General features: G+C 45.7%; 6 protein-coding genes across 6 annotated transcripts; 4 read left to right on the forward strand and 2 right to left on the reverse strand.

Moving 5' to 3' along the window:
• Nucleotides 1-43: 43 nt before the first annotated feature.
• On the forward strand, nucleotides 44-1,048 carry GLAREA_07709 (synaptobrevin; the record flags this gene model as incomplete). The annotated part of the gene is made up of 3 exons (XM_008082396.1): nucleotides 44-205; nucleotides 261-413; nucleotides 476-1,048. The coding sequence occupies 3 exons, from the start codon at nucleotides 44-46 to the stop codon at nucleotides 1,046-1,048; spliced, it is 888 nt and encodes a 295-aa protein (XP_008080587.1).
• A 941-nt stretch (nucleotides 1,049-1,989) lies between these two features.
• On the reverse strand, nucleotides 1,990-3,425 carry GLAREA_07710 (BRCT; the record flags this gene model as incomplete). The annotated part of the gene is made up of 4 exons (XM_008082397.1): nucleotides 1,990-2,613; nucleotides 2,678-2,835; nucleotides 2,892-3,077; nucleotides 3,134-3,425. The coding sequence occupies 4 exons, from the start codon at nucleotides 3,423-3,425 to the stop codon at nucleotides 1,990-1,992; spliced, it is 1,260 nt and encodes a 419-aa protein (XP_008080588.1).
• Nucleotides 3,426-4,336: 911 nt separating this feature from the next.
• On the reverse strand, nucleotides 4,337-6,675 carry GLAREA_07711 (Ribulose-phosphate binding barrel; the record flags this gene model as incomplete). The annotated part of the gene is made up of 2 exons (XM_008082398.1): nucleotides 4,337-6,299; nucleotides 6,356-6,675. The coding sequence occupies 2 exons, from the start codon at nucleotides 6,673-6,675 to the stop codon at nucleotides 4,337-4,339; spliced, it is 2,283 nt and encodes a 760-aa protein (XP_008080589.1).
• A 35-nt stretch (nucleotides 6,676-6,710) lies between these two features.
• GLAREA_07712 (uncharacterized protein) lies at nucleotides 6,711-12,793 on the forward strand (the record flags this gene model as incomplete). Its single annotated transcript, XM_008082399.1, has 4 exons — nucleotides 6,711-7,075; nucleotides 7,124-8,045; nucleotides 8,140-11,355; nucleotides 11,408-12,793. The coding sequence occupies 4 exons, from the start codon at nucleotides 6,711-6,713 to the stop codon at nucleotides 12,791-12,793; spliced, it is 5,889 nt and encodes a 1,962-aa protein (XP_008080590.1).
• Nucleotides 12,794-13,916: 1,123 nt separating this feature from the next.
• On the forward strand, nucleotides 13,917-15,185 carry GLAREA_07713 (uncharacterized protein; the record flags this gene model as incomplete). The annotated part of the gene is made up of 1 exon (XM_008082400.1): nucleotides 13,917-15,185. The coding sequence occupies one exon, from the start codon at nucleotides 13,917-13,919 to the stop codon at nucleotides 15,183-15,185; it is 1,269 nt and encodes a 422-aa protein (XP_008080591.1).
• A 2,017-nt stretch (nucleotides 15,186-17,202) lies between these two features.
• GLAREA_07714 (alpha/beta-Hydrolase) lies at nucleotides 17,203-18,315 on the forward strand (the record flags this gene model as incomplete). The annotated part of the gene is made up of 1 exon (XM_008082401.1): nucleotides 17,203-18,315. One exon carries the CDS (start codon nucleotides 17,203-17,205, stop codon nucleotides 18,313-18,315), a length of 1,113 nt encoding a protein of 370 aa, XP_008080592.1.
• Nucleotides 18,316-18,562: the final 247 nt, after the last annotated feature.

Genomic DNA, 18,562 nt, shown 5'->3' on the forward strand with positions numbered 1-18,562 from the left:
CACCAAACCTACCATCCCCCACCATTCTTGCAAACCTACCACCATGGCGCGTCTCTCAGCAGCAGGTAGTGCTGTACCGGCGGATCACAAACATCTAGACCTCACGCGCATGATAGCGCGGTTGCAGACTACGCTTGTAACCCCAGATGCTGCGCAGGAATATCGATTACGGATATCAGAGCTTGAGAGGGAGAAAGTTGGAAAGGTATGCGGCCAATTAGTTGAGGATAGACGGACGGTTGCTAATGAAGAAAACACAGAATCTCGAATACGCAAGCAACTTATTGTTAAAGCTCGAACAAGATGCGCAGAACATCCGGGTCCTTTCGAAGAAGCAGGAGATGCAAACGGATTTGAGTAGGAAGAGAGATGCGCTTGCTCGATTGCAGGAACGGCTTGCGGATTTGAATGATGTAGGGATATTGCTGCCCTTTTATCTAAGCGTTTCGTTCACGATGACTGACTTTCTGCGTAGGCGGGCAATATTGACGACTCCTCTGAAGGAGAGGATCTGATCGGGGAAGATACCCCAAGTGAAGGAGCAGACGATACACAAGTTGAAGACACAACACGCTATTCACCACCTATTCCACAACCGCAAATCCCCTCCTCAACCTCCCACTCCTCCTCCTCACCCCCCTCCACCCTCCGAAACAGACGCACCGCCCCCACCGAACCCGACGACTCCTCCTTCGCCACAACAACCTCCTCCCACATCCCCACAACCAAAGAATCCCTCCTCTCCCACAATCGCGCCGAGCAAGAATCGCTCACCTCCTCCCTCCTCACCATGGCCTCCGCCCTCCGTGAGTCCTCTCTTGCATTCGCCACCTCTCTCGAAGAAGAGAAAGATATCCTGGAGAACACGGCTTCGGGGATGGAGAAGAATGAAGATGGACTGCGGTTTGCGGGGGAAAGGATGGGGATGTTGAGACGGGTTAGTGAAGGACGGGGATGGTTGGGGAGGATGCTTATGTATGCTTGGATTGCGGGGTTGATGGTTATTGCGTTGCTGGTGGTTTTTGTGATGCCGAAGTTGAGGTTTTAGGGCAGCTGAGGTCGCGTGAGATACTATTGAGATGCTTGAAGAAGAAGGAAAATACTAAATTCCTGGATTCGTGGTACGGTGGTTATATATGGGCTATTGGCGTTTGGGTAAAGATTTGGGCATTTCTTTTTAGATACCACGAGGGATTATATATCAATGAGAGTCGGAACTGACTTTCCTATATACGGTACTTTTTTCTCAACTTTCCTGCTTCGAGATTCATGTGTTTCACGCTAGTCTTGCTTTCTCTCTTTCTTTTCTATGACCACGAGAGAAAGTTCATACCCGTTTCGGAAAGAAAATGGAGAGAAGTTTTGGCACTTGGGATGCTTTTAAGCATAAGGTGAGGTAGAATAGGATGGAAATGAACCTTGTCATCTCCAGGCCTTTGTAAGTCGGTTGCACTTGGTTTGATTCTTAGAAGCGAAGACGTCTCAAATTTCTGTTAATTTGTAAAAGAAACTAGCTACTAGTAAAAACTTCAAGCTGTAAAATATGACCTATTTCTTTCTCCTTAACTTCTTTCTCTGGGTCTGCTTGAAACTAAATTGTGTCTCGGGTAATTGGGGATATGTTGGTAATTGGTAACGTATTTTGGAACTGAGATATGGGTGTGATAATGTGACGTGAGCTGGATGTATTGAAGTTCATTAAGATTCGTGCGTGAGTATATTGATACCCACTTTGTCAGGTGGAGTATAAGGTTGAATATAGTGATATGATCGACATGCTGATGAGTCGTTTGGATGATATGTGCGCTATGTGATGTGTAAAAGTGCTCGTCAAGAGTTGCTAGTTGTCGGATATTGAGATGATGGATATAAGTATCTGAAGCCTAAGTCAATCATCAGTTCCAAGCCTACATAAGAGAAAGAGTAACTTACCTCGTTTAACACATCCAGAGCGCTTTTCATGACCTGGTAAACTTGGTGCAAATCCATTCATTTCTCCTCGCCAATATCGCAAACCATATAAGGGAGTACCGTCGAGCAGCTGCTGAAGCTGGTTGTCGTCCTAGGATTTCGAGATCTTCCACTCTCTTCAAGGTTCGAATCTGTTTCGCTGTCTGAATCATGGATTGTGATCGTAGCGCCACGACGAATCTTGTCGTCCGATTCCTCCAGCTGTTGATTATCTTCAACTTCTTCCATGTCACTATCCGAACCGTGTATGGTGATCGTCGCCCCCATCCGATTTTTCTCATCCACATCCTCCTCCTCGTCCTCGTCCTCTCCATTCCCATCCTCATCTTCCTCCCTCTCACTACTCTCCTCCTCCTTAACCACCTCCCTCACAACCCTCCCAAGCTCCACCGGCACAGAACCAACCCCTTTCCCCTCCTCTGGCGGCGTATAAACAAACATTTTCTTAATCCTAATCCCCTGCAGCCGATAATCCCATTCATAACCCGTTTTCGCCCTAAAGAAAGTTTTAAAATCGCTAAACGCATCGTCGAAGAACTTGGGCGTGCACCACTCGCGGAAGTACGATGCTTGGTTGTGGCGCGTGCTGGTGTACTTCGCGGCGAACATATAGGTATGAGGTTTAGCTGTTGATTGAAAAAGCTGATACATCATCAATCAGGTATGGCCAAAATATAGGGGAATTTGAGTTGGGGTAGGGACTTACAAAAAGCACATACTTCTCCGTCACAACCCGTCCATCAACACCAAACCTCGTCTTCACCAGCGCAACCTTATACTCAAAGCCGTCCGGCTCATAATACACATGATTAACCTCTTTCCGCATGTCAGTTACAGGATCAACATGAGGGTCGCGTTTGCTTTCTAGAAAAAGGGGATGTCAGTACTTTGCCCGGTAAACTCTTCACATGCTTGCACACCGTTTTGAAATCTCTTTTTGAGGGTGTCGATTTCGGCGCCTTTCTTGCTGAGACGCTTGAGCGTGCTCTCGAGTGTCCAGTAGCGTTCTGAGCGGCACAATTTATTCTTGCGGACGAGGCATTCTTCAAGCCAGTCGAAGACCACGATATGGCAGTTTTCTTTGCCAAGGGCTAGGGCTTTTTTGACTAGAGGTTGCTCAGTTATTGTACTCATTTCATGATAGTAGTAGTGGTCGTCATACCCTGTTCCGTGCCTTTCTTAAAATCCTCAATACTGCAAATCAAATGGGTAGTAGAACTGGTGACTTCCAAAGCGAAAGTACCGCCATGTGCTGTGATCCAAGCGGCAATCTTCTCATGTGATGCAGGTTTGCCACAAGAGATGAATGTTCCGGACAGAGACATTTCTTTGCCTCGATAGATCTGCTTCAGCTTGACAATTCCACCGGTTTTACGTTTCTTGACTGCACCCGAACTTAAATTTTTAGACTTTTGGCCAGCATTCTTGTGGCTTCCTGACTTGATGGTGGCCATGTTGTAAAGTTGAATTATTGTTCATAGATATTGGACGATTATGCCATGAAGGGGTGTTAGCGAGATGTCTGGGAATTGGAGTGAAAGTATGAAATTGTTCTCTAGTAATATGAGAGGTGAAGTTAGGTTGACATTGAAGATTGGCGAAAGTGAGGAAGAATGTCAAAATGTATACCGAATTGAGAAGGTGGCAATGAGCAAAAGTTGAGTGTAAGTGAACTTGACGATTTGGCTTAGTGGTCCGATGTAAGTCTATTTTCCTAAGCTCGCTAATAGCGATCAACCAAGACTGATCGAAGTTGAGGTCGTCTCTGTTGAAGCCGACAGAATTTCTGCAGTGTGTTCTTGGAACTAATTAGAATAACAAGCGAGATTCTGGGTACAGAATTTGGACCCATAATGGAGTACAGTGGTAAATTTATTAACGCTAATGAGATGAGCTACACGTACCTTTCTCTTTTAAAATATATGGCAAGAAATGATCAAGATCCAATGGAGTAAAACGAAGTTCAAAACCCTATAGGAGATTGTGAGAAGTTCGACCTCACTACGAAGGTATGCAGGTTCGCTTAGAATGAATGCTGATGAAAGTGAGTGAGAAGTGTATGTTGTGATTTGGCCGCAATGTCACTTGGGAAACCACCAAGATTCGAAATATGTATGCTCTGGGTGTGACGAGAAGTTGAGATTGTAGACGGCCCCCTCAACGAGATAAGAAAACATATGGCTTGTATATCATAGGATCAGGCACGCATGCGAGTCTTTCAACGGAAAATAATCATATCGAACAGTAAAAGATTATTGTAAACCCTAAATTCCTTCAATCGCTTGAGATCGGGGTATACCATCGCAACATAGTTTCTTGAAAGGTCCATCCTGTATATCATTTATTCATTAACTGCTATTTCGCTTCATCTGACCGATTTGGCGGCTTTTATAAAAGCTTTAATCTTGGCGATACTTTGAACTCCGTTTTCTTCAACTCCACTGCTCGTGTCGACTCCAATAATTCTTTCACCTATTTCACCGGCCGATCTAACAGCATCCGCGACGTTATCTGAGTTAAGACCTCCTGCCAACAAGACTCTTAAATCTTGATCTTTCGACAAGGCATTCTGCACTTCGCTCATGTCGAGTTTCTGGCCAGATCCACCCGATGCAGAATCGAGTAATGGGACTGTGTGATAGCCTCTTCTACCTAGCCCAGATTGGCCTGGCTTGAAACTCTTGATAACTGGGACCGGGATTATATTTGCCCACTCCAAGGGTTCATTACCATGTAACTGAACGATATCAAGTTCGTATGCCTTTTGCAATTCTAGGACTTCTTCCAAACTCTGATTTTGAAAAACGCCAACCAACAGAGCTCTGTGGCTTGAAATGTTTGAGGCAGCGTTGGCGAAGAAGTCAGTAGCCAGGCTGCTACTTCTATCGATAAGGACTGTACCAGTGGTGGTACGAGTTTCATGTACGGCTTTTGAGATCGCAGCGGCATCCTTATACGGAACATGTCTGCCTCTACCTGGCACCAGAATCATTCCGATAAGATCGGCACCCGCTTTGATGGCTTCTGTAGCAGCCTCTGCTGTTCTGGTCCCACAAATCTTCACCAAGAGACTTCCAGGCGCTGATCGGACTGCAGGCTCCGAACCCCCAAGTAATTCTCGAATGAATTCGGCAGTGTTTTTAGCACGCATCAAAGCCTCTCCAACGAGGACCGCGCCAACGCCATTCTTTTTGTATGCTTCAACGTCTTGCGGCCCGGAAATGCCGCTGAGAGCGCAGACAATAGTCTCCTTTGGAACCTGGTCAAGGAGCCGACTCGTGGTATCAAGATCGACCTCGAAACTTGTTAAATTACGATTGTTGACACCAATAACCTTTGAGCCTAGTTTCACTGCAATTGACATTTCATCGGCCGTGTTGACTTCAACCAAAGGTTCCATGCCGAGTGATTGTGAATATTTGTAAAGTCGTGTAAGAGTTGCCTCATCCAGCATCTTCACTATGAGCAAAACAGTATCCGCTCCAGCAAGTCGAGCCTCCAAAATTTGATATTCATCAAAGACGAACTCTTTCCTCAAGACAGCAGGTCGGTTTGGCATGCCTTCTAACGATTGGCGAACGGCCCGCAGATCATCTATGCTACCCTTGAACCACTCAGGTTCCGTTAGGACAGATATCACGCTGGCTCCAGCGAGAGCGTAAATTCTAGCTTGAGCAGGAGCGCAGGCCGCCAGCGATATAATGCCTTTGGAAGGGGATGCTCGCTTAATCTCAGCCATCAGAGACAACGGAAAGGGCGACTTTCTTAAACGGTCAACAAAAGAAACAAGGGGAGGTGAAATATCAAGCTCATAAGCAGCCTGAAGATCACCAGGTCGTTGGGAAGGAATCTCTTTTTGAGCAGCGACTGATGCTTTTCGGTGCGCGAAGATCTTCTCCAGGATATTTTCCTTCTTCCCTGGCCCACTAGGACCTTTTTGGGGTTGCGCTTCACCCTTTATAAAAGATTCATTTTCTTCCCAAGTACCTCCTCGCATGTGTAGAAAATTCTTGAGCATGAGTCGGCCACCTTCGGTGAGGATACTTTCAGGGTGGAATTGGACACCCTCAAGAACATACTCCTTGTGTCGTACACCCATGATGGCTCCCTTTCCCCCATCCGGACCAATCGCAATCCAAGACGAGACTTCAAGACACTCTGGAAGCGTAGGGTGTGTACCGGCAAGCGAATGATATCGTGTAACAGCTACATCTTGTGGAACGTTGCTGTACACTCCTTTCGAGTCGTGGCGAAGAGGGGAGGTTTTCCCATGCAATATTTCCCCAGCATAGCTAACTTCGCCGCCGTAAAGATCAATCATGCATTGTCTGCAATATTTGTTATAAACATCGCTTTATATGTGCCGACAACCTGAGTGACTCACTGGCCCATACAGACTCCCATCACAGGAATCTTACCCGCGAAATGTTTGATAGCATCTCTGCTAATGCCGGAATCTGTCTTGGGATGACCTGGACCTGGACTGATCACCAGCTGTGTGGGATTTTTGGCAATCAGATCCTCGATGGTGATTTCATCATTTCGATATACGTCCACCGTTGCGCCTTCAAGTACAAAGTACTGATATATGTTCCAAGTAAACGAATCGAAATTGTCGATGATTATGACGTTTGAAGCATTCGCGAGTGGTGATGCTGCTTCCGGCTGTTGAGGAGAATGATCAATTAGATCGAGAGAACGCATTTTGATTGTAATTGATGGCGAAAAAGGATAATTTGATGAAAGAAGTCAGGACTCCGATATTCAATAATGTGGGGTTTCGTACTGCGGGACGAATCGAGAAGGCTGCGCGAAAGGCTGAAAATACGCACTGGCATGGCCCGTGCATATATCGGGTAAAGTACGGCAATTCACCTACGGGTACTGCAGCCATTCGCGCAGTTCTCGAGCGCGTCGCCCAAAGGTCGAGAGATATTGCAAAGTCGCAGCTCAGATACAAGACCTTGGACGTCGAGCTCCCATGCCCCGAGTCACGGCATAACACCACTGTTGGCTTCCTCAGCTTGGGAGCAATGGTACCATCACCACAGTCAAGCTATTTTCCCTCGTTGGACAAATGTCTCAATGGGGACGAAATTGTTATGTAGGCGATCCTTGATCTATAGTTTTGCTTTTACTGACCATGTTGTAGTTCATGGAAGGCCGTCTTCTCTGCCATTGAAAGCACCAAGCGAGGCGCACAAGATGAACAATCCGTTGTCGAAAGCTTCTTATCGAATTCTACGGTACGAGAATTACTAGCCAAGCCGTTCGATCGTTCTACTGCGACGGCTCAATCGAAATCGGTCTTCGAGACTAAGACCTCAGCAATCAACATTACCCCTTCTTCTGACGCCCGGTACGATATCAAGGAAGTGAAAGCGGACGCACTGTGGCTTAGTGATTCTGCAAAGATTGATGAGGTTTCGGCATTGAGAATTGTGGTTCAAGAATGTCAGGCGCGGACAACAGCAAAACTGCTTGGGCGTTTCTCGGAAGCCGAACTTGCTAGTATTCGGGAATCTGCAGGAGACAGCAAGTTCACAAGTCCCGTTACAGCTTCTTTATTGTCTCGTGGCGCGGATATAACAGTGATTAAGACAGAGTTTGCGACAGAAGATAACAGGCGCCAACGGATACTCTTACTATATCTTTCCGAAAGACGCTATTTTCTCGAATGTCTTAACAGATTGGTGCAGGCTGCCTACATCAAGAAGTGCTTAGATCTAGAGACTCAGAAGCGAACTACAGCGCCTACTGCCGACAACTGGTTGCAAAGAAATGGTAGGGTGTTTGTGACATCTGACATTAAAAACACCGAACAATTTCGATTACGATGTATTCAGGCTATTCGGAATAATGTAGAGTCTATTGGAAATGGCAGTGGGTGGTACAGCGGAGAGCGGCAAGAATTGGAAGTGGAATGGATCCGTACACACCTCACAGAAGCAACGCACACGATGGAAACATTGTTCTATCTGATCTATTTTGATGATGAGTTTCCTACCTCTGAATCAATCTTGAGATGGTTCGAATTACTACGGGACTGTGGATTCTTTGATCAGTTCACTATGGTACGTCGTATTGCACTCGTAGTCTTCTGCCAGCTGCTTCCGGGCTGGGAGGCGAGATAATATTTTATGAATTACTTTGACTAACTCTTCACAGGAAGACCCATCGCTTCAGTCTCTTGTCATTCCCCTACAGACTGCTTCAATGACGGCGTCTCTAGCTCTATTGAGCTTAGGGGGCACCCTAGGATACCTTCACGATGCCAATTCGACCGCGGCGATTTCACCTACTGCTGAGCCTGGTGCGCCTTTTGTACTGAATACCAAGACGCTTGAAACTCTTCACGAAATCATGATGCATGCAGCAGACGAAGGCTTCATCACCGCCGGGCCTCCAATTCTTGCTTGGGTTACTATCCTGAAGGTCCTCAATACTAGAATTAGTGCCAGAACCACCCAGATTGAAGATCGGGATAATCTAGGCAGATTTGACCCACGTGTGTCTACTGATTCAGAGACCGCAATCTTACCCGACCCCTACCAAGGTATGATGGAGACAATCATGGATAGTCTGGACGATGATGACCCTATTGATTTTCTTGCTCGGAGAGCTGTCAATCAAAGCCACGTCTTGGAGACACTGAATGCGATGGCTCTTCGCCTGGGCAACACTGCAGAGGCCTTTTTCGCAGATGAAACCGGTTCAATCATGCGGTCTGTCATCCTTGATCTCCTAGGTAGTAGCAATGACGGATTAGGCTATATTCCGGAGGTTGTTGAGGCTCTCTTGTCTACGCTCCTGGGCGGCCAAAATTACTGGGACTTTGTAAATTCAAAGTCGCAATTCAAAGCATTTGATCCTGTTGCGAACTTTATTGACAATAACGAATGGATCAATATCTTCTTCCAGACAGCTGTATCTAGATATCCTTTTGAACCTCAGCCGTTTCTCCGCATGATTCATGCTGTTGCGTCCTGTACATCAACCTACGCTGGCAACGATCCCAAATCTGCTGTGGGCTGGCTCGAAGCAATTCCTTTCTTTACCTACCAATTGCCGGAGGACTTTATCGACTACGAAACTACGCAAGAAGAGGACAATAATAATAATGTCCGCCTCAAGACACCGGTACATCTTTTTACACCACGGTCGAACGGACTTTATCAAAAAGTTAAATCAAGGTCACAAGCATTGACATTGGTTGACAAAGACTTTTGTATTCCAGCGGGGACCTATGGACGCATCATATCGGATTCGGTGCCAAAAGTAGTCTTTTGGTTTCACCAGTACTCTGGATTGAAGTACTTCGGAAAACTTTTAGAAACATTCTTGACAGCAAGCGATTTAGTAGATGCCACGACGGGATCTCCGGTGGATCGAGATTCTGTAGTCGAAATCATTGACATATTCGCAACCATCCTCCAGGGATACTCGAAAGGTAGCGCTAGCAATAGAAGCGCACAAGAAGATGCTCAACTGGTGTTAGAGCTCGCAAGCTCCGGCCTCAATCGAAATCGCGATATCATAACCGTTGTCTTTGATATATTTGAGGAAGAATTACACCGCCAATCTACCACTTCTGGCTCAGAAGTGCCATTGGGTATACTCGTTAGCTGCATCCATTTCATCCATGCACTCGTTGCAATTTGCCCGGGGCGCGTCTGGCCTCATCTTGCTCAAAGCAGTCTTCTTGGCGTCAATCGAGGTGGGGGTAGGCTGTCAATCATTGTCGAGGGCGTGGAGCTAATTCTGGGCCGTTACGACTTTCTATTTGCTTGTACCAAGCTGTACGAGGCTTTGATAGAGGACGTGGTTGCTAATGCGATCAGGAGGAGAAGCGAATCAGACTCGCCAGCTCGGTTCGCCAAAGGAAGTGATGTGGGCGCTGGGATTGCCGACCAAGTAATATCGAAAGTCCTTCTTCATTTCGCACGATATTCGGCCGACGTTTTGGAGAGTTCTTTCAGTTGGAAGTTTATCAGTCAGAATGACAGACGGCGATTGTGTAAAGCCATCGCGACTATTTTCGACAAGATCCTTCGGTATGTTTACGGCATAGAAAATAACCCGAAACTAGAGAAACCCGACGCTGTCGAATTGCCATCGAAGATCCGACAAAATGAGCACAAGATGATAGCAGAACCAACATCTAAACTCACTGGTGTCTTAATTCCATCTGCAGTGCAGATTGTGGAATGCTTTCTGTCTACGTCTTCCAGCTCCCTGAGATTCCAACCAATCTTGGTGGCGTTTTTGGATGGTCTTGAGACACCCGACCTGACGATATTGCTGAATGAATCGGAGTTGTGGACTACGCAAGTAGCATCCGTCTTTTCATTTTCGAGCACATTATTGCGAGTCAGCAATTTGCTTGGAAGGCCCCCAACCGAGCTTGCGCATCAAATGTTCAAAGCTGCCCCATTGATTGCTCGGCTCTACGCTGTTAACGACTTTTACAAAATACATGTGGTAGCATTGTTTGAAGCCCTCATCGTCACCGCCAACAATGTCGCGGAGCCTCCTTCCCTGCTTGGCCATCTCGGGCCTCACACCGCCAAGAACTTTCTTGAAGCTGTGTCAGAATTAGATAAACCTTTAATACGACCAGAAAATGTCCTTGCAATATGGCGTTTCCTATCTATGGTGGTGAGCAACAAGCAACAATGGTTTGGCAACTATCTGCTCACGGGCAAGACTCCACGAGAAGCGCTGGGGAAAGAATCAAACGCGAAGGATAGTTCGCCATTAGACAAGTCTTTATTGACCACAGCACTAGAACGGCTTTCGAACATACGCGAACTATCGAAGATTGAGGCGACGGCGATGTTAGACTTTGTCTCGTATTCACAAAACTTCTATTCCTGGACCGTGTATGCATCGCCTAAGCACGCCGAATTCATCTCATCAATGACTGAATATGTTGGCACACTTCGCCCACTACAAACCTCAACTAATGTCGATAATCAAATTGAAACATGTTTTCAAACCAAGATCCTTGCGACAATCGCAGAAATTCTGGCCATGCATATGTTCCACGCTAGGCAGATGCGAAGTCCTTCAGATATTCCAGACATGATTAGAAACTTACATTTATATTGGAAATCTGGAGTTTCCGTTCCTAGTTTGAACTCCTCCATCCACTTTCAGTTGAAGCAGAACTTCGAGGCCAGGTATCCGAAGTGCACTCTCCAAGACCTCAAAAGAACCACTTTAGAGGATCGTCAGCTTGGGAGACAGTACTTTTATGACGTTTCTTTAGCCGACAAGATGTTGCAAACAAATCAATCTTGGACTGGTGTAAAAGGCAATGATGGTCATCGAGCTAGTCTGGAGATTGTGAACGTCAACCTATCTCTTGTCGACGCACAAATAGTGAGTTTTAACATTTGATAGTTGTGATTACCATAGCTAACAATGTGATTAGGCTCTTTTCCACAGCTGGAAAGTTCTCGCCATTGAATTGACCAGCAGCCTCGACGGAAACGTCAATTTACAAGAAGCACTGATCAAAGTATCCCTCGATTGCCTAACGGCGAACTCACAGAGCCAACATTCTGAAGAAATCTTTGCAAGACTATGTGCCCAGCGCGCTGATCTTGCTCTCATCATTACTCAGCGCTTAATCGAAGCGAAATGTCATTTGGGTCAGATGAAACAGTTACTGGCTAAAACTTGGGACACTATTCGCAACTTTAGAGGCACCTTCGACAGAGAACTGCTCGAAGATGATACACCTTATTATAGATCACTGTTAAGACTATTGTTCATCGCTACACGAGCGCATACAGTTAGCGCAACGCACATCCAGCCGGAAGATTCAAATGTCTCCAAGAAGATCGCCGAGGCAAGTCCAGTAGCTTCGGTTGTTCTTGATATCATCAAATACGTGGTGGCGATGGGGCTTCGTGAGTTAGCCACTAAGATTCACGAGAACGCCTTGGGATCTTCACCTGAGGATATCGCTTTGATCACTGGTATCCTAAACTCTTGCCTTCACATACCTGGGATCGAGTTATATCAACCACAGATTGTGTCGATTATCATCACTAATGACACCGCTCGCGTAGCCACAACTTTGTTCTCGTGGGCTGACGGAATAGCCATTGACGGCGACCCCATTTACGGCGAACTTAGTATACTTTTTCTCCTCGAACTTTCTAGCATGCCGCTCATGGCCGAACAGCTTGCAATCGACGGTGTTCTTGGCCAAATCGCTTCCGCAAACATTACATCATATCTTCGACGGGGAAATGTCAGTCCATTCGCGGAGGGCACTGGTCTCCAACGCTGCTACAGTATTTGGTGTCGTGGTATCCTCCCATTTCTCCTCAACCTTCTCGATTCGGTACAGGTCTCTATTGCGGCGGAAGTGGCCATGTTTCTCAATCAATTTTTGCCTCTTCTTAAACAGTGCTCAAAGGCTTTCGAAGCACCTGAATCATCTCGAACCGCTTCAAAGGCACAAACGCGCTTCATATCCCTTAGCATGTGCTCAGAAGTACATTCCCTTGCGCTGTTGAGTTTTATCATATCTGGGTTCAGGGAGAGTCTAGAGGGCACGAACGAGATTCCCGAGGTCAATCTAGATACCGGGGCCATACTTGAGAACGTTGAATTTTGGCTTGGTGCTCGAAGCATTCTGAGGGAGAGAATTCTACCCATGGGTGCCAGAGATGAGCTTTTAGCTAGGCAAAAGGTCGAGAAGGCGCCCGCGGGACTCGGGGGCGCAGGAGGGAGTAAACTAGAGGAAATCGTCGTCGCGGAATTGATGGGAATCAGGGATATTCTCAGTGGTGGTGCAGACTCTTGACCTGTATAACTGGTTCGGTCTCAGCACTTTATTACGACTTGGCCATTTCGAGGGATAATCAAAGCTGGCTAGTGGTTGGCAAATGTAATATATTTGTAGCATTTCTGCGGCGTTATTCTTTTGGGCACAATTTTGAAGTCCCATCAGAAGTTAGGAAAACGCGAAGGATGGCCATGGGTTAGAAATTCAAAAGATACGGTTCGTGCACTTTGTCCCAGCGGTCCATCACAGTGAATGTAGGACCTTTCACGATGGCTTGACACGGCCCTATAATTTGTTTCATCTTCTTAGATGTCTAGCAGCTGAATGTAAAGGACGTTCTTAGAGCGAAAATTACAGAATGACCATCGCCAAATCCTTTCTTCGATTTCACGTCAGTGACGGCGGAAATAACGGAGTGCAATCATGGCATACCAGATACAGGTCCAGATTGTCACATAACGCACGTGACCATTAGCCGCTTCCGCATAGAACTATTCCACTTCGTCTGCCAAAGCCTTCTTCTTATGACCGGTACACATTGATTTTCACCGTCGACCGAATATTCCGAATTCGTCAACGACCAATTAATACCCGGCATAGGTGCTTTCTGCGACGATATCAGGTGTGGGGCTTCTCTGTGAGCGTCTTGGGCCGCAGGTGGCTCAAGAATTAACCTCAGGGCGCAGTCAAAACCATAACCCTCGCTCTGTGTAACCGCACTGGATCTGGGCCAATAATTTTTCGCGCCCGTTGGTGACCTTTATCCTAGTGAAGAAAGTGTGGCACACTGCATGCTTCAGGCAATCCGTTTAGGCGAAATGGAACCCCCTATCTCCTTATCTTTCGTGGCTGTGATGTTGTTGGTACTGGGTTTCATAGCCTCTAAGTACCATTAATTGACCTTATGTGTTGCAATTACACGGTGGGGTTCAGACGGCCTGCGACAGATTTCTATGCGTGGTGCTGGCGCGATGTATCTTATATGTTGAGCAACATGTCTTGAAGCTTTGAGGTATTGCGATTCTTTTCTTCGTACTCTGTACATTAACACCTTTCAATTCTCGGTGTATGCAGTTATCGTATACAGTCACATTTTATATTCACTTCAATTACATACAAGCCTTTCTACATAATAATTAAAATGGGCTATTATGTTGAGAGTTCCGAAGAGTCAACGGACGATGGACAAAAATTATGGAATCCGTCAAAGACTCTTCGGATAATCAACACAGATCCAGGATATCAACGCCTAACTTGCTGCGGCCATGCTCCCTCTCAACGAAGACGTTGTCGTAATCCTATCAGGGCAGACAATCGAGAATTCATTACACGAACCTTAGAGGAGATGGCTTATCTACGCCCTGGCAGTGCAGCTGTCAAGAAGAAGATGCGGGCTATTGCCGGTCCAGCATTGTGTGTTAGAGACCACCAGAACCAAGCAGAGGAGCTCGTGATGCAGTGGCAGGGAGAAATCAGAGAAATGGAGCCCGAGATGATTGGACGCAAGAGTGCCAAACCCAGCAAAGCAAAGAGAGAAAATTCCGTGAAGGATGAATTTGAAGACGAGATGCGAAGCATGAAAGACCTACTGGCAGAACTTCAAGAAGAACTCAACAACCTGAAGCGAGAACGAGCGTCAGGCCGAGGAGCAACATCTACCAAGATTCAACAACAGACAATCAAACAAGACGAAAGCGAGACTAAGGAGCGTCAGCAGAAAGAAGAAGCAGAGAAAGAACGGTTGCAAAAAGAACGTCTGGAGAAACAGCGCCTGGAACACGAACGATTAGAAGCAGAGCGTCTGAAGAAAGAGAAGGAGCGCCAGCAGAAAGAAGAAACCGAGAAAATCCGGTCGGAAAAAGAACGCCTGGCAAAACAACGCTTGGAAGAAGAGCGTCTCGAAAATGAGCGTCTAGAGAAGGAGAAACAGAAAAAAGCAAACGAGAAACGTCAAAGAGACGCCGACAACGAACGAATACGCCTGAAAGCAGAGAAAAGACGACTCGATCGGGAAAGAGAGGAGCGAGAGAAAGTGATGAAAGAGAAAGCAGAATGGCAGCAAGCATGGCAAAAGTACCAATCTCAATGGGCCGATTTCAGAGCTTCTAAGCAGAGCGATGGTGATATGCGTATGCGAGACGCAATCCCTTGGCCTGTTCTATCGGGTGAACACAGTGATGTCAGGGCCTCCACTGTCAGGGAGTTCTTCAAGAAGGCGATACCAGAAGATGCGGATAGGTCGAAACTTATGAGAAGGGAATGCAGAAATTGGCATCCTGATGTTGTGAACCGCAGACCTCAAGCTTGTACGCTTACTCCAGTTGATCGGGTAATGATTGATATGATCTGTCGAGAAGTGACTGGTTTGATGAATGAAGCTGCTGGGAAGTCGGCGGAGAGTTTTGAGTAATGGGATTTCTCGTTTTGTAAATAGGTTTAGATGGATATACCCCGGCGCAGTTATATATTATTATTATTGGATTACTTTACTTGAATTCTGAAGCGAGAATATTTTACTTGCAATGCAAAGTAGGTATAATTGATGGCCTTGTTGGTTTACTAGTTGAGAACTGGCTCAGGGGTAGCGAGCTCGCCTAACAGCAACTTGTTTCTAGTCACTCTACTTTCTTCCACACTTACCAAATCTCTGTAATTTTGCGGCAGATCTTGGTGGATCATATCTGGAACTTGATAAACAGGAATCTCACCTCTTTGGCGAGTTCTTTCTACTTGTTTTGCGTTCTCTCGCTGCGCCCACGCGCCCATTGAGAATTGTGAAGAGCAAGCATTTGAAAACGTGACAGACCTTTTTCCCCGAATGGGAAGTCATACAAGTTCTGGACTTTCCTGATTCCAAGAATACGACTGAGTGGTTTGGTACTAAACTTGGAAACTATGGCAACTCGGTTCCTGATCTATTCAAGTATCCCAAGTTTCCACACCCTGAAGCTGTAAAAGATGTTGTGTTCGAATATCTAATGCGTCCTTATAGGTCATCAATTACAACAAGGGGCAAAGGTCAAAAGCATCAAAACGAAACTAGCTTGATTAATCTTGCCTTCCGCACCTCCTTGAAGAGCCAGTAGTAAAGAATGACAACTTTTTGTCATCCATACGCTAAATTAAGTCACATATTTGATGACATTCAACAAGTACTTCAGTACATAGGTTGATGATTTCGGTTATTGTTCGGTAAATGATGGTTTTGATAAAACAGAAGTTGGAGCTGACGCTGAGGTTTTGCTTTTCAGGTGGGCGGTGGCCTTCACTAATTTTATGGTTCGCCCCCATACGAACCATGTCTAATTGCCTTGTTCTGCCGAACACATTTTCTTGAGCCTCATTCTGTCACATATAACCATCTCGTCCCCCTTTCAGTAGTAATAATACCAGAGTGCCAATCATCCAATATTTGTCGCAACGATCCATATCAAACTCACTTATGAATCCACTCCAACCTTCTCTCTATCTGCTGTATTCAGGTGATCATTGGAGTTATTGGGTTACTATTACAAGGTGCAACAATACTAAATCGATACCGTATTCGAGTTTTCATTCGACGTCCAAGTAAGCTTTTCTAGTGGAAAATGTTTGAATGAGAGATCATAGCTAATTATCTTAGAGCGCCAATCACGCGGAGAAGTATAGTTTGCAAATTCAGTTGTTCTTGGGTCGTGGACTCGTGGTGGTTACAATAGGTCAGAGGACTTGGCGTCTAGATTTTGGGCACGCTAGATCAATTGTACAGTAAGATCTGTATTATAAGTAATTAAAACTGTTTATGGTTTAAAGCCTTTCCACCAAAAGTAATCTTTTCATTCACTACATATTGTTTTACGGTACAGAGAGATCTTTTGTTAGAGATTGAGCAAGAAGGTGCTTTATCGCTTAGTTGGAGTAGCTATATATTTATCTCCAGTAAGAAATTACTACCAGAAATATTCATATTATGATTATCCATCTGGATGACATTGATCATCTTAACCTTCTTCCCAGCCGGGTATTTTGCCATTTCATTTGTGAGAAGCACATCTCTTGGCGGGATAGCGGAAATGCCACCAACGACTCAAAAACATCCTCTGCTCAAAATTGATATTTCTCCGTTAGAAGATCTTCAGAATTTATTTTGAACGCCGTTTAAAAACAAGTTAAACAATTGAAGCAAGCAGCCAACCACCTTCCTAATCTCGCTAGCTTGACCCCGCATTCGTATTTCCAGATGATGGAACAAGAAGGTGCATCGGTGCCCAGCAATTGTCATGATCCACAGTCGCACCACTTATGGACTTGGCTGGAGTGTGATATATTGAGGCTGAACTTTAAAGTTTTACTTACAACAGCTACAAATACCGAACGACTCCTGAGGGACATCTCGTGAACTTCATAATTGTCTACTCAGTGTTCTTATCCAAATGACGCTCCGAAATATGTTATTACCTCTTCTTTTCCTACCATTTTCATTTGCGACAATTTTAATCCCCCCACCAACAGGCAAATATGGAGTTTCTCTCACAAACATACAATTAGTTGACAAAACCCGCCCGGATCCATGGGGTTTTGACACAATTGCAAACCGCCGTATAGTTGTCTCACGATTCGATCCCGTCGCCCCAAGATCATGTCGAACAAAACAGCGGATCCCATACATGACATCCGTAGTTGCAGAAGAAGAAGATCGTATCCTAGGCCCCTACGAGTGGCCAGTCGGAGTACTAGGTCAACTTGAGCTAGAATTGTGTGTTCCTAAGAACAAGGTCGTGAAAGACGCACCTGTCGTGCTGTTCTCGCCAGGAGGAAATACTACACGCTTTTATTATTCCGCGCTTGCCTCCGAAATTGCCAGTAGAGGATATTCAGTCATCACTATCGACCATCCCTTCGAGACGGATATTGTAGAGTTTGACGATGGTACGATTGCGTATGGAGGACATTATAGCGCAAGGAAAAACCTCACGTTTGCGGAGACTGCTGTCTCAGTCAGAGCGGCTGATATGTCATTCGTGCTTGATACTCTGGGATTGAAGGACCGTAAGAAGGATAAAGCTGCTGCGTTTGGACACTCTTTTGGGGGTGCTGCTACTGCAGCGGCCATGAGACTCGATCCTCGAATTCGTGGTGGGGTCAATCTTGACGGATTGTTGTATGGTGAGGTCGTACAGGCGGGATTTGGCGAGAAGAAGAACAGCAAGCAGTCATTCGTCCTCTGGGGTGCTCAAGGTCACAATTCTACGGAAGATCCGGATTGGAATTCTTTTTGGTCAGCTCTAGGAGAACAGAATGTATGGAAGCGAGAACTGAGTTTGTTGGGCGGCGCACATGGTGCATTTTGGGATTTGAACCTTATTGCCGATGTTGCTAATGTTCGAGGCCAATTTGGTCAATATACTGAGGAGGATTTGATCAGTAAGCTACCAGGGAAAAGGGTTTATCAGATTGTAGGTGATTATTTAGATGATTACCTCAAGTTTGTTTTCGAGGGAGGTAGTGAAGGGTTGTTGAAGGGGCCGAATAAGAAGTACCCCGAGGTGGACTTCTTGTAAATATAATTAAATTCGGGCATGTCATTGAACATTTTACTTTGACTATCTCTATATCTTACGGTCTCAGCATCATTATCTCCTGTCTCGTTTCGTGATCATTCCAACACACGAATGATTTTCGGTCATCTTTCTACCCGCCTTCGCGGTCCTCGTTTCTGTATAGTGTTTCTTTCTTTGTCACCTCACTATTCAAGACGTGTAGGAAAATATTTCAGATTTTATATTACCAGAAACATCAATAGAACAT

This window comes from Glarea lozoyensis (assembly GCF_000409485.1).
Source record: "Glarea lozoyensis ATCC 20868 chromosome Unknown GLAREA16, whole genome shotgun sequence".
Taxonomy (NCBI): Eukaryota; Fungi; Ascomycota; class Leotiomycetes; order Helotiales; family Helotiaceae; genus Glarea; species Glarea lozoyensis.